Source organism: Moschus berezovskii, chromosome 13 (genome assembly GCF_049115385.1).
Source record: "Moschus berezovskii isolate FMDL1 chromosome 13, NW_MosBer_1.0, whole genome shotgun sequence".
Classification (NCBI taxonomy): domain Eukaryota; kingdom Metazoa; phylum Chordata; class Mammalia; order Artiodactyla; family Moschidae; genus Moschus; species Moschus berezovskii.
In genome coordinates, this window is record NC_142472.1 from 52,943,671 (window position 1) to 52,959,707 (window position 16,037).

General features: G+C 41.2%; 1 protein-coding gene and 1 non-coding gene across 2 annotated transcripts in view; both read left to right on the forward strand.

The window, feature by feature from the left end:
* The window catches only part of LOC129556377 (phospholipid-transporting ATPase IB), a 485,203-nt gene that overhangs the window by 141,540 nt on the left and 327,626 nt on the right, over positions 1–16,037 (forward strand). The window contains exon 24 of the mRNA XM_055426358.2: positions 7,787–7,851. Coding sequence (XP_055282333.2) covers positions 7,787–7,851 — 65 coding nt within the window. The remainder of the gene's footprint in view (positions 1–7,786; positions 7,852–16,037) is intronic.
* On the forward strand, positions 2,223–2,329 carry LOC129556660 (U6 spliceosomal RNA). The gene has a single exon (XR_008686064.1). It is a non-coding gene; the product is annotated as a U6 spliceosomal RNA (small nuclear RNA).

Below are 16,037 nucleotides of genomic sequence, written 5' to 3' on the forward strand. Positions count from 1 at the left end.
CTTTTCACTTTCACACATTGGAGAAGGAAATGGCAACCCACTCCAGTGTTCTTGCCTGGAGAATCCCAGGGACGGGGGAGCCTGGTGGGCTTCTGTCTATGGGGTCACACAGAGTCGGACACGACTGAAGTGACTTAGCAGCAGCAGCAGCAGCAATTGATATGTTTTTCTAAGAGGCTTGCATCTTTCCCTTCCCTGTATGAGTTGACAACCTCTTTGGTTGCTAAGTATTGCAGACATGAAAACTGAAGAAAGGGAATTTAAGTCCAAATGACTTGATGAGTGTTGCTGAAGATGGCTGTATTTCTTGTTTATGGCTGAGTAGTATTCCACTGTGTATATACCACTGAATTAGGGCTTCAGTTGAGCCTGCAGAGGATGCAGTGTAGATGTCTAGACTTGAGGTTAGACTTGTCCACATCAGACCACAGGCAACGGCTGTGAGCAGCTTGAGGTCACGCTCCAGATCAAGGACAGTTGTCAGCCTCTGTCCTGGTCCCATGTTCCTCAAACCTTCTGTGATATGAGCTGTTTGCATCTGTCTCCCACAATATGGACTGGATATTTTGTACATTTTGGTGTGTCCTATGTGTATGTTAGGGTACCCAGAAGGTACTTGGGAAGCAGATCCAGTTCTAGCAGTTCTCCTTCTGGCTGGAGTAAGGAGAAGAGTCCTGAGAGCCAATTTTGCTGTGCTGTGTGTCGTTTCTCCACCCTGTCTTTGGTCTTTACACATCAGCAGTCTTAGAGCCCTGGGAGCGGGAGACATCAGAGTCTACAAGGTCTCACTCTACATAATGACCAAGCTAGTTAGTGCCGGGTCTTGGGGCCATGAGTCCTGGTGCAGGATGCATTTTAAACAGATTCACACAGCTTTCATGAACACCCTTCTCCAAAATTTGACTTATAAAACCCTAGAAAAGGTACTTTATTTCATGCATTCTAAGAAACACATTGTTTTCATATTTCACTGCCTCCGAAGTTGGAATGTCTTGTGACTGTTGACTGTTACGGTTTTTACCTGGCAGCATTTCCCGTTAGAGGTGACATGTGGTGTTTGCTGCTATTGTCCGTCTTTAGTATTTGCTCTGTCTCTTGCCATTTATCTGCCACCTGTCCACCCATCTGTCTGTCAGAGTTTGAAAATTTATTTAAAGCATTCCTTTTAGCTTCTACCTTGAAAATAAATACATGTAGTCAAATTAAATTCCAGTATATTTGTCCCGTATGAGCTTATGAATATTAGGTAGACACAGTCATCCCGCATATGACTTTGAGGTCCTTTGGAACTGGCACAGTGCCAGGACTCTGCAGTGCTGTGCTTGAAACACACTAATGAACTGTGTTTCCGGGAACTGGCAATTCTCTTTTTTAGCCTAAAAACTTAACATCAGCTATTCTAAAGTGAAATTTCAGCTGTAGCCTTTGTGAATCATGTAGTTGTCATTTCCTATTACGGCTGGATGAAGCATTATTACATGGTAAGAAAGTAGATGTGAGGTTTTCAGAGTCTATAATTTTCTTTTAATGGAGGTAGCATAAGTGGGAACAAACTTTGAATGCATATTCCATCTTAAAGTCATCGTGCTGGGGACAGCTTTCATGGTGAACCGTCTGAGCTGGAGTTCAGACACCTCCCCCTGCCTCTCACATTTTGGTGTCATTTGATACCTTGAAACCACTTCTGTAGTCTTTTGCAAGTTTAATTTCTGAAAGCCATGAACGTGGACTTGCCCACTGGCAGGAAGATGAGTCTGGTTGTCGGGCAGTGCTGGGAGAGCTCGGCCCCGGCCCCAGTGATGCCCACAGAAGAGTCAGGTGCGTGGTTTCTTGGTGACCTGCAGCTCCGCAGTTGCCAGCGGCTCCCCTGTAGACTGGGGAGCTTAGATTCCCATCTTGGGGCCTGAGTGAATCATGAGACCAACTCAGGAATGAGATGGATGCGAAAGTGCCAGTCATGCAGTGTAGATGCTGAGCATGGCTGGCGTTCACAGTGGTTACTCAGTGACTGTGCGCAGTTGGCGTACGATGGCTAAGTCCTTTCTGTAAGTCTTACATTCCCTTTGAGATCGACATTATCCCCTTTGAAAGATGGAACTGAGACTCAGAGGTACCAGGTCACCTAGCCTGGGCCACACCTAGCCTGAGAGTCTGAGCGTGTGAGCCTGACATGGGATAGTCACTTCCCGGAAGGAAAGATGTGTGTCAGAAAGGCCAAGGGAGTGCTCGCTTCAGCAGCACATATACTACCGTTGGAACAATGCAGAGAAGATTAACATGGGCCCCGTGCAAGGATGACACACAAATTCGTGACGCGTCCCATGTTTTTTATATATGGCATCCAGAAAAAATGGGACTGAAGAATTTATTTACAGGGCAGCAGTGGAGAAACAGACATAGAGAATAGACTTACGGACTTGGGGAGAGGGGAGGAGACGGGGAGATGCATGGAAGGAATAACAGGGACACTCACATGACCAAAAGTAACATAGACAGCCCGCGGGAATTTGCTGTATGGCTTAGGAAACTCAAACGGGCTCTGTATCAACCTGGAGGGGTGGGATGGGGAGGGAGTTTCCAAAGGGAGGGGATATATGTATACCTATGGCTGACTCATGTTGAGGTTTGACAGAAAACAGCAAAATTCTGTAAAGCAATTATCCGTCAATAAAAAATTAATTAAAAAAAAAAGAAAGACCAAGGGAGGCTCCGTGGCTGAGATGGGTTTAAAACTTGAACCTCAAGAATTTGTTTCAGACAAAGAATGAGCATAGCACAGGTCAATGATGGCAGGGTTTGCAGGGGACATGGTGAGGTACGGTTGAAGCCCTTCTGAGAGCCATCTGAGGATCTGGCGAGAAAGGTGCCTGGGTGTGGTTCTGTGGACAAGCCTTCAACATTCTGGTTCTCTGATGGGGAAGGATTCTGGAGCCTTGACCCAGTCTGGAGGAGACTGAGTTCCATCTGTTATCATCCGTTTTTGACGTCTGGCGCTATGTTTCATATGCTCACACTCGAACACTGAGTGACCAGATTCTACCTGATCTCATTTAGAACCAGCAGCACACTTGCTGAGGATTTGGAGCCAAGGTGAATCCCACTGTCGGGTAGCTTAGTGGATCCCAGGTATATGGTTAGTAGGAATCAGTCATTCCTAACCCTTCCAGAGGGCTTCCCAGGTGGCACAGTGGTAAAGAACCCAGCTGCCAATGCAGGAGATGTAAGAGACACGGGTTCAATCCCTGGGTCGGGAAGATCCCGTGGAGTGGGAAATGGCAACCCACTCCAGTATTCTTGCCTGGAGAATCCCATGGACAGAGGAGCCTGTGGGCTACAGTTCATAGCGCCACTAAGAGTTGGACACGTCTGAAGCGTCTTAGCATGAACACAAACCTTCAAAAGTATCTCTGAAGAAATCTGGGTTGAGCTATCTTTGACAATATATGCTTACCTCAAAAAAAAGACACTGATCGTGAGTTCCAAGGGGTTTGGTTTGGTCATATTTTCTAGTGTGAATGATGATTTTATTAAAGTCAGGTCCTGTTCTAAGTACCATAGATGCTGTAATATTTTGATTTCTTTGATTCTACTCAGGTAGCAGAAAGACTCAACACTTTTGTGGTGTACTGTTAACTTCAGGCCTAGTAAAGAGTGAAATCCCAGAGGTCCCCTCCTCAGTCATTTTACGGTCGTCTTGTTAGATTGTGAGATTAAAGAAATAGACCTCAATTTACAAGAGTAGATTGACATTTCATACCTGGCTCTTCTCCAAGAGTTGATCTCATTTTATCCAAAAACATTAGAAATCAAGCACAGCAAAGTTGGATTGACATAATTTAATTTGCCACATTAGCTAAGTCACATTTAACTGTGTTAAACTTCCATGGTCTGTCTAGAGCAAGTGTTCTGTGTGATAATTCTTTAAGCAAAATCTTGATTCGTTTTCCAAATTAAAAAGAAAAAAAACCTGTTTCTTCTCAGAAGCCTTGAGTTCTGTGTATTTAAATTCATGAACATGTCAGTGGTTTTATTTATTACCCTCTCCCTGCAACGGATAGAAAAATACTTTGAGCTTTTCCATAATATCTTTATGCAGCTTCAGTTGTCAAGTGGCATTTGACTTAAATTGCGAAATGTAAAATCAAGAGGCAGGCGACGGCTTAAAGATTACAGCTTACTTCTGCAGCTGTTGTTCATATCAAAAACTACCAGCAAATCCTTTCACGTGAGTTATACTAAATTTGTAACAGTCTCTATTGTGTGGAGTTGCTGGAAGTTTCTGGGGCAAGGGAAGAAAAATGATTAAAGTTTCAATATCCCTGTTTGTCAATGAAAATAAAATGTAGACCTCCCTTCTATACTTCACCTAAGAATTTATAGGAAGGAAGAATACATTTGTAAAATTTTGGGGAAAGAAAGTTCAATTATTTGTATCTTGCTGTTAGAAATTTTAATGGCATCCTGGGAAACTCATTTCTACTCATCACTGTTGTTAAAATACAGACTTGAACAGGTTTGGAAATGCATTGAAAATTGTGCTGTGTTTCCTCCTTTTTTTCCCCCTCCCCCTTTTAGAGGTTAAACAGGTGTTTGCTTGTGTGTTCCTGTGATTTTTGACTTAGTTGTTTTTACTTTAAAAATATTAATAATACGTGGCCGTTGTAACCAGCAAAATAGTCTCATTTCCTTGAGATAACTGTTATTAACTGCCTGGACTAGGTATTCTTGATGGTATTCTTAAAAAAATTCAGTTCAGTTCAGTCGCTCAGTCATGTCCGACTCTCCACGACCCCATGAATCACAGCACGCCAGGCCTCCCTGTCCATCACCAACTCCCAGAGTTCACTCAAACTCATGTCCACAGAGTCGGTGATGCCATCCAGCCATCTCATTCTCTGTTGTCCCCTTCTCCTCCCGCCCCCAACCTTTCCCAGCATCAGAGTCTTTTCCAGTGAGTCAACTCATCGCATGAGGTGGCCAAAGTATTGCAGTTTCAGCTTTAGCATCACCCCTTCCAGTGAACACCCAGGATTGATCTCCTTTAGAATGGACTGGTTGGATCTCCTTGCAGTCCAAGGGACTCTCAAGAGTCTTCTCCAACACCACAGTCCAAAAGCATCAGTTCTTCGGCGATCAGCTTTCTTCACAGTCTAACTCTCACATCCATACATGACCATGGGAAAAACCATAGCCTTGACTAGACGGACCTTGGTTGGCAAAGTAATATCTCTGCTTTTTAATATGCTCTCTAGGTTGGTCAAAACTTTCCTTCCAAGGAGTAAGCGTCTTTTAATTTCATGGCTGCAATCAGCATCCGCAGTGATTTTGGAGCCCCCAAAAATAAAGTCTGACACTGTTTCCACTGTTTTTCCATCTATTTCCCATGAAGTGATAGGACCAGATGCCATGATCTTTGTTTTCTGAATGTTGAGCTTCAAGCCAACCTTTTCACTCTTCTCTTTCACTTTCATCAAGAGGCTTTTGAGTTCCTCTTCACTTTCTGCCATAAGGGTAGTGTCATCTGCATATCTGAGGTTATTGATATTTCTCTCAGCAATCTTGATTCCAGCTTGTGCTTCTTCCAGCCCAGCATTCCTCATGATGTACTCTGCATGTAAGTTAAATAAGCAAGGTGACAATATACAGCCTTAACGTACTCCTTTTCCGATTTGGAACCAGTCTGTTGTTCCATGTCCAGTTCTGACTGTTGCTTCCTGACCTGCATACAGGTTTCTCAAGAGGCAGGTCAGGTGGTCTGGTATTCCCATCTCTTTCAGAATGTCCCACAGTTTATTGTGATCCACACAGTCAAAGGCTATGGCATAGTCAATGAAGCAGAAATAGATGTTTTTCTGGAACTCTCTTGCTTTCTCCATGATCCAGCGGATGTTGGCAATTTGATCTCTGGTGCCTCTGCCTTTTCTAAAACCTGCTTGAACATCTGGGAGTTCACGGTTCACATATTGCTGAAGCCCGGCTTGGAGAATTTTGAGCATGACTTTACTAGCGTGTGAGATGAGTGCAATTGTGCGGTAGTTTGAGCATTCTTTGGCATTGCCTTTCTTTGGGATTGGAATGAAAACTGACCTTTTCCAGTCCTGTGGCCACTGCTGAGTTATTAACTGCCTGGACTAAGTATTCTTGATGGTATTCTTAAAAAAATTACAATTGGATAAAAAGTCGTAGTTTTGTGCTTGAAAATTTGTGTTCTGAGATGGCTGCTAAATATTCTTGTCAAATGATCATCATTAGTGAAGAATATACTTCATACATTCCAAAATAAACAAAAATATTTATCACCCCCCCCAAAAAAAAAACCCCAAGGTTTTTCTCATCTTAATTTTAGTCTGTCTTAAATTCTATTTTGTGCCTGATAGTGGTGCTTCCTGGGGATGAAAAGAGAGCCTGCTGGGTAGAATTGAGCACAGACACACAGTAGCTCTGTGATTTGTTCATCAGTTAAATGCCTGTCATCTTTTGTAGTAAATACACTATCTATGGGAAGGGCTATTTTGGCTCTTTTGTAGAGGAGAACCCTGGCTCCTGTTGCCCAGGGAACAGCATGGGTTAAGGCCCTTCATGTGATGGTCACCTGCGTCCTTGCATGAAGGGTGATGTCCTTCATGCTGATGACTTGTTCCCTGTTTCTGGGTCAGTTGCCATTATTGCTGTAAGGGCCACTTTTCTAGGTGGGAGGACTCTCTTCTTGCCTTTTCTCAATGAGATCAATTGAGTAGGGGTTGGTGGTGAATGCATGTTGTTGCCAGCTCTCTCGAGCAGGGTGATTTGAAAGAAAGCCCAGGGCCCCTATAAACACCCTGGGACTTTGGGTTGGCTAGGCCCACCTCCTCCTCTTCCCCAGAGCCTGGGGATTTGAAGGGGAGGAGTCAGAAGAGGCTCTCAAAGTCTGAGTAGGAAAGAGCTTCATAGAAATATGTTCACCTTCTGGGAGGAAAAGTGGGAGAGTACCTGGCTTAAATTAACCTACAGAGGAGAGGTACCGTTGTTTAAAATGCAATGGGAATTGTTACAATTAGCACTGAGATACTCTTATTCCAAACCTTTTTTAAAGCTCATTTGATTTTTGAAATGGGATTGCTTTGAGCTTTCGCAGGAAAAGTAACTCTCTCTGTGTATCATAGTATTCCTTAGAAACCTGCCGTGAGAATTGACATAAAAGTGAAAGTGTTAGTTGCTCAGTCACATTTGACTCTTTGCGACCCCATGGACTTGAGCCCTCCAGGCTCCTCTGTCCATGGGATTCTCCAGGCATGTATACTGGAGTGGGTTGCCATCCCTTTCTCCAGGGGATCTTCCCAACCCAGGGATCAAACTCATGTCTCCTGCATTAGCAGGTAGATTCTTTACCGTCTGAGCCACCAGGGAAGTCCCAAGCAGGTGAGGGACTCAGTGTCACAGTAGGCGCTTTTATGGTGATTGAGGAGCACTTTTGGGTTCCATTTGTTTTCTAAAGTGTTTGATGTTGTTCTAGAGAACCCAGGACTCATCCTGTTGTTCTACAAGGATAACAAGGATAAGGGAAAATCCACAGAAAACTGACAAGTGTTTATTGATATTTCAGTCATTAGTTATGGAGACCTTCTTGAGCAGTGCTGTGAGAGCCTTCTGCAAGGGTCAAGCTCTACTCGATTCCTCTGTGTGAGCCCATTGGCTTAACATGGTCATCAGTCAGGTGCAGGAGGGGAACTGAATTCAGGTGACTCTGAACATGGTGCGACCTGGCCAGGATGGTAATTCACGTATCTTGTTCTTTTTTTCACTCTAGGTTATTCCTGCCGGTTGGTGTCACAGAACATGGCCCTTATCCTACTGAAGGAGGACTCTTTGGACGTAAGTAGCTTTTCAAAAGTTATATTTGATATAATTGTGTTAAATCTTTTGTTTATTTCTACTATGGCTGATAAGCAGTGTTTATTTATTTTACTGAAAAGTGACTATGAAACTACTTTGTGTGTTTTCTGTTTTTGTTTATGAATGGATGGCCTAAAGTCATATCTGTAAACATCAAAATAGTAAGTTTAGGACATTTCTTTGTGAGCTTCGTGGTGATGCTTTGTTTTACTCACCTAGAGTTGTGCATTTATAATGGAGTAGTCTTAGCCTGGTTTGACTTCCTGTTAGGATCTCCATAAAGGAGTGATGGTCAGCTCAAGTGCTGCTTGCTATGGAGACTTGCAGGATTTCCTTTTTAGTTTCAAGCGTCAGGAGCTGTATATGACCGTTGGTTACACAGGCTCAGGGAGAATGGAAGAGACCCCTATTTGTCCTCTCATGGTCTAAAGCCACTGGTAAGACCCTGGCTGGGAGCTGATTTGAGGGTCACCAGTGGTCTGCTTGGCAGTTTGATAAGTTACCAGGAGCTCAACAGTGAGGTTCCATTTGTAGGTCACTTAACAAGAGCTTGTTCCTGGCAGGCGCCCGTGGCCGTGCTTACGGTCAGTGCGTTATATTTAAATGCCAGCGCTCAGAGCAGGTGTTAGGGTTAGTTACACTTGTAAAGGGGGGAGATGTACTACCTGCAAACTGGGGATATGCATCCTCCTGTCAAGGCCAGGACGTGGTGTACCCGTTGAGGATTCCAGGGGTGGGAGTCAGGGGGTGTCTGTACCTCTGAAGCCTCTCATCAGTTGATGTGGATGGTCTCTGCTTTTTCTCCCTGGGGTGTGGTGCTGGGTGAGGTAAGAGGTAAGAGGTACCTCTTACCATGAGAGGTAAGAGGTGTTGCTGATTGCTCTTCTGTTTGGATGAGCATTTTCTTTCCAGTCTTTCAATATGAGAGCAGTCTTAAATGCATGACTTAATAACATGTTGAACAAAAAGAATCCCTGGGCAGATAAAAACCCAAGCTTACTGTATAAGTAGGAATAGGAGTATTCTTTCTTAGAGATGAGCTGTCTGCTCTCATTGGGGAAATTCTTAAGTTACCACCGTCTCCTTCTCCTGGTGTAACCATCTACTTCTTCCACTTAAATTCGAATCATAAACCTCATGGAAGATGTTTTAGTTCATGTGAACTTACTCATTTGACCTGAACATTATTTTATTGAGGTACTCTTTTCCCTTTATTACCCAGAACTTAAATTTTCAGTGTAAAATAAAGCAATATATATATAAAAAAGAGAAAACTTCCTGTAAGGGGTTAATGAGAAGTGAAAATGTTTTTCTCTGCTGTCCATGGCAATAGTCACTTGCCATAAGTGGTTATTAATTACTTGAAACATAACCAGCTTGATTAAGGAACTATCGATTTCAAGTAATTTAAACAACCACATGTAGCTAGTGGCTGCTGTACTAGAAGACACAGTGTAGGTCATTTTCAGTCCATTTGTGCAGGGGTCAGCAATTTTTGGCCATTGGTCCAAATCTAAGCTTACCACTTTTTTTTTTTTCTCTCAGTTTTATTGAGACATAATTGACGTACAGCACTGTACACATTGGGCTTCCCTGGTGGCTCAGACAATAAAGAATCTGCCTGCAATGCATGAGACGTGGGTTCAATCCCTAGGTCGGGAAGATTCCCCAGGGAAGAGGATGGCTATCGACTCCAGAATTCTTGCCTAGAGAATTCCATGGACAGAGGAGCCTGGCAGGCTACAGTCCATGGGGTTGCAAAGAGTTGGATGTGACCGATAACACCCTGTATCCATTTAAGGTGTTCAGCAAAATGACTTACCTGCATTATGAAATGATGACCACAATACACGGAGTGAATGTCATCTCCTAGATACAAAATTAAATAGAAAAAATATTTCTTGTGATGAGAACTCTTAGGATTTACTCTTAACAACTTTCATATATAACTTACAGCAGTTAATAAATAAATTATATTTATCATGTTGTACATTCCACCCCTAGTGCTTATTTACTTTACAACTGGAAGTTCGTAGCTTCTGACCACCTTCCTACACTTCCCCCTCCCCAATCCCTCACTTCTGTCACCCACAAATCTGATCTTTTTCTATGAGTTTGCTTTTGAAATATAATTGACCTATAGCACTGTTAGTTCCTGTTACACAACATAGGGATTTGACCACCTGTTTTTGTAAATGAAGTTTTATTGGAAGACAGTCATTTACATATTGTCAATGGTAAAGGTAAATAATTGCAAAACAGAACAAGTGGTTCATGAACCCTCAACTATTTGCTGTCTGCTCCTTTGCCCTCCCTGATCAGAGGGAAACTGACTCCATTCTAGTTCCATTGTGTGCTATTGCTGCGTCTTCTAAAACAATGTTTTTTGAAATGTTAAGAAGCACTAAGAGAGAAGTAGAATCTCTGGCTAATTTGGGGGGAGATCCAGAGTTATAAATAATTAAGTACGTTTCCCTACCACAAGTTTGTGCGATCTTTAATATGCTTATCACACTGAGAGTCAGGCAGAGGGTGATATAGAATATTTTGTTAACCAAACTTATTTAACCACTGAGTTTCTTTTTTGATGAGTGACTCTTGTGATAGCATTACAGGTTTAGAAATGCTGATTTTAAAAATATAGACATTTCCTCTTTACAGATGTGATAAAGTAAAAGCAAATAAAAGAGGATACTCAGAGTAAGAAAACAGAAAAACACATATTTAAGTTCAGAATTTATATGAAATCAACAGATATTTGAGTGTTCTTAGTAGGCCGGGCAGATTGCTAGAATTGCAGATGTAGCAATAAATGGCAGTGTATTCTCTACTCCCAGTTTCTATTTTAGCTGAGAAAATAGCCATTTAGTATTGACTTAATTAAGCTTTTTTTGGTGACAGTTGCCACAAAGGAGAAGTGTAAGGTAAGATGCTAAGTACAAATAGTTAGGAGGGTTCATGAGCTTTCTTGGCGAAGGATGAGATGGTAAATATTTTAGGCTCTAGGTCACAGCTGCTCTTTTCTCCCCCTTTAATGAGAAAGCAGCTGTAGATAGTACACACACAGGTCACACATACATAGATGTGAGCGTGCCCCATTTGCATACATACATCTGTCTCTTTGTACTCATGTTCTTAACACATTACTGACTGGGGGATTTTGCAGACACTAACACCAGTGGCCATAATACCTCTTTGGTCAATAATGTATTGAGTATTTTCCAAAAATGACTGTACGAGTCATAAAGGAAGTCTTCATGACATTTCAGAGAATTGGTAATCGTTTGGCTTGTTCTGTGAATCGAAGGCTCCGAACCAACAAATCAGTGATTTTAAAAAAAGTTCATTATAAAACTTCCCTAGGCTTCCCTGGTGGCTCAGCTGGTAAAGAATCCGCTGGTAGTGTGGGAGACCTGGATTCGGTCCCTGGATTGAGAAGATCCTCTGGAGAAGGAAAAGGCTACCCAATCCAGTATTCTGGCGAGGAGAATTCCATGGACTACAGTCCATGGAGTCGCAAAGAGTCAGACACGACTGAGGGACTTTCACACTCGTAAAAATCTGTACTCTTGGAAATTTAAAAACCACTCATAAATAATTCAACAGTCAGAGAGGAAATCACATTGGAAATCAGAAAATACTTAGAATAAATGAAAAATGCTTTGCATCAAAATCTGTGGGATTTGAATTTCTCGGACAGAGAAATTTGTACCATCACTGCTTATCATAAAAAAAGAGGAAATACTTAAAATTAGTAAGCTATTCATACAATTTAAGATGTTAGCAAAAGAGCAAGATAAGATCAACAAAACTGAAAGTGGATTCTTCAAAAAGACTAATGAGATTAACACACACAAAGCTGGTCAGGGAAAAAAATGTTAGGAATGAGAAAAGAGAAATAACTCCAGGTAGAGAGAGCAGTGATTAGAGTAATATGAATGACTTTGTATAAATAAATTTGAGGCTTAGATGAAATGGGTAATTACCTAGGAAAAACATAAAACTTCAGACTTGAGGAAATAGGAAACCTGAATAACCCTACAACCGTTAAAGCAATAGTATCATGACTTCTGATTTTTCCTCCAAAGAGAATACATTATACTCTAGTTTTGTCAAGAATTAAAAGAACAAACAGTTCCAATTTTATAAAGAGTCTTCCAAAAAAATACCAAAAGAAGTCAATACTTTTCAGCGTAGGTTGACGTTTAAAGTTACCTTTGGATCAAAAGCAGCAGGGGCAGAATGATAAAGAAAAATTGCAGATCAATCTCAACTGTGAACAGAGGTAACATTCTTTGATAAAAGATCAACAAACCAAATCCAATAATGTAAAAGAAATCAGACATATGATACAGTTAGGTTTAATTCCAAGGCTGTAAGCATGTATTTTCTTGAGAAAAATCTGTTAATATACTTTACCTCATTAACAGATAAAAATAATACAGTCATCCAATTGGATGTAGAAAAATATTTAGTATTTATCTTTAACCAACAACAGCAACAAACTTTAAATCCTGGAGTAGGTGTGCACTTAACTTGATAAGGTGCATCTACTGAAATCCTATGTCAAATAACTATATCATTCACGGTCAATGATAGACTTGTTGTCTCTAAAGTAGAGAGACAGCATGTTCCTGCCAGGAGTCCCTTTTATTGCTAGATGTCCTGGGTTGCTAGATGACTTTTTAAAGAAACAGAACATTTCAGATGATTGAAGCTTCATTAGTTCTCCTTTATCCATGGTCTAAAACCTTTGGGTTCCTTTGCCATCCACGTGTGTATCTATAAGCTATGTCAAACCTGGTTTTGAAGCTTTAATTTTGAGATCATATTTTATGTATCTCTGCAGTTTGCCTTTTTCACCCGTGTTTTTGACATTGACTCATGCCGATCAGTCTAGTTCTAGCTCATTGCGGAACAGCATTGAAAACTTGGTGGTAGGCGTTTCAGATTGAGTTTCCATTTTTGTGTTGTTGTGAGTGCTGCTGAGAACGTTGCACGTGTGTGATCTCTGTGCCCCTGCACCGAGACACGAGTCCAGCTCCTCAGTGTGCACACCCTCTGTGTCACCAGGTGGTGCTTCTTTCTGTCTGGAGTGGTTCCACCACACACTCCTCTTCCAGGAGTGTGTACAGGTTTCCATGACTACAAACCCCATTTCTGCGGATGCTCCATCCGTATACAATAGGCACAAAAAGATGTCAGTTTCCTATTATCTTTGCCGAAGTCTGACAGTCACCTCTTAGTGGGTCTTTTTCGTACTGCTTCCTGACTGCTTGGGAAAAGTTTTCAGTGTGCTCCTCCACTTTGATTTCTCACAAGAGCTTCTGGGGCCTGTGTGACGAATTATGTTGTCAGTGTGTGGAACATCATTCTCTTCTTAAGGATTGTGGACTCCACCTCCTGCCCTCCGTACCTTTTTGGTGGTCTTTTTTTTTTCTTTGTGGGTAAGTGGTTTCTAAAGCAGTCCTTTTCCCCCAGATAAATGAATACGAATCCTTCTTTGTTTCCATTCTTCAGTGACCACTTAATGAAGCCGAAATTTTGAGAGCAGTATTTGGTATAGCTTATCTCATCAGATTCTTCGAGTCTCTGAAGTTACCTGTTGGGGATCCAGAAAGAAAGTGATACTTCTAGGCTGCCCCCACCTCTGGAATGTTTATTTTCTGTTTCTGAAACACAAGAATCCTAGGAATCACTCTTTGTTCCTTTAAAAAAAAATTAGCAAATCTGATAGATTGAATTAGGTTGTAGGGGACAAATTGCTGTGGCCAACCAAGCACATATGGCTCCTATTGAAGGCAATCACAGTCACCCTTTGACACGTGTGGCAGCTGCTGCCAGTCTCCAGCCGGGATCTAGGCTTAGAGGGCGGTGCACATGTAATTTAAGCAGTAACCTTGAGATTAAATATGTCATTGACAATGATTTTGCAGAATAAAGCTGAAGCCTGCTGTATCTTGAAAAGGAAATTATTTCAGACATATAAATAGCTTACTGTACAGTTTAATTATAGTCTTAGTAGTAGACAAGGCTCAACTGATGAATCTCCACAAGGAGATTCACGTAGGACTGAAAATCTTGCTGCATTTATATGGCAATAGCAAAAGCTATGATGCCAAGTGGAATGTAAAACCAGTTTCAGTTAATTTTGAAGTTAATTTTTTGACTATAATTGTATGGAGAGTTATTATTCCATGACCGTGTACAATTTCTTTATCATTGTCTAATAGATTAATTTGAAGGTCTTTTCCTATTATTTATGTGGCATTTGCAGTATTTAGATATTAGGTTTTAGTTTTAGAAGTTGATTGTTTTTATATATTATTTTTCTTTTTGACTGCACCTTGTGGCTTATGGGATCTTAATTCTCTGACCAGGGATTGATCCTGGGCCTCAGCAGTGAAAGCACCAAGTCCTAACTACTGGACCACCAGGAAATTCCCTTTATATCTTTATTTAAATTCTGGGATTTTATGTTCCATTGAATCTGAATTATAAGCACTTTTAAATATTTCAGTTCTTTCCATTAAGAATTTACAGACTAGTTTTGTAAGTGGGTGTTTATTTGAAGGGTTTGGCCAAATAGAACTGAAAACTGGTTTATCTAACAAAAACTCTTCAGTTGGGTGCCGAGACAGATAAGATATTTGCTTGCCAACCTGATTCTTTGTTGGTGTTACCTCAACTTTGTTGTTTATTGCAGTTTTCTCTATGAATTTCTTGAATTTATTTTTGTTAGAATCATGCGATTTACTGAATTTCTTATGTTTTCCCATGGTTTTTCTTCATCACTTTAGAATTTTAAAAAGTGAGTGTGATCTGGTGAGATTTTAAGAAACACCCCTCTTCCTTCACTCTTAGCTTCTGTTACCTTCCCCTCATAAACCTTATTATCTAGACTTAAAATACACAATCGGAGAAGGCAATGGCACCCCACTCCAGTACTCTTGCCTGGAAAATCCCATGGACGGAGGAGCCTGGTAGGCTGCAGTACATAGGGTCGCTAAGAGTTGGACACGACTGAGCGACTTCACTTTTTCACTTTAATATACACAATGGATAAAGAAAGGAGTGGGTTTCTAACTGTTTTGCAAAATAGCACTTTGTGGTGTGATGCATGTTTGTGTTTAAAATTCAACCATTTCTACCCATGTAGCCTACCGAACCCCTCTGCCTCATGACACATTATTTATATTAGTTAATTTGTGTGTTTCTATGTTTTATATTATGAGTTTAAACAATACAGAAATTGATTACTGGTCTGGAAATTACGTGGAAGTGTCCAGCATGTTAAGTATGCCATATTCATGAAAGCAGGTTGAGAATCCAGGGCTTGTTGCCTGTCCTGTGGAAAATGTGTAGGAGTTGAAAGATGGTATGAGCTTGGATGGATATTTGGGTGGCAGTGGGAAAGCAGATTCCTTTTTGAACTTTAGAACTGAAGCTGTTTCTAGTTTTTAGTTGTGGTAGGTGTAAGCTTAACCAGCTCTCCTGCTGAAAATAAGTAAGGCTGTTGAATTAATATTTTCATAAGTGTTGAAGAGAAGACAGGTGAGGAATTCTCAGATAAAACTGAAGGAAGAACATAAGCCTTGTCCTGAAGGCCTTCATGGCCACAGCCTAGGGATCTGAGTGAGCTGGGACGAACCTGGCTTCCTGTGGGCTTGACACCTGGGTTCTTCTCACCTGTCAGGTGCAGAGTACGCACAGAACTAGGGCTGAGAAGTTGAAGTTTGTATTTTGTACAGAAAGAAAATGGCCTCGGGTGGAAGACCTAAGTTGCACAACAGACTAGAAAGCAAAGAAAGTGTAAAATGTGCGCTAAAACCTAGATTAATACTGAATGTATTCAGTAATACCTGGGGATATAGTATCAATTTGAAATATAACATGATGATAGCCTACAAGTTGAAGAGTGGGAAACAGATATTAGTTGGAAACCCTCATGTTGTTTGGAAATAGTTTTCAAGCAGAAATTGCTTTATGGTTGATAGAACACTGAAGACTTAACAGCTTTTTCCTCCCTTTTAAACAGAATCATGGAACCAAATGTTCCAAGTAGACACTGAATCCTATTGCTTGGCACCTGTCATCAAGGGGGAGAGTTGGAAATCAGTAACCCAATGATGACGTTACTTTTTATTGAAGTATAGTTAATTCAC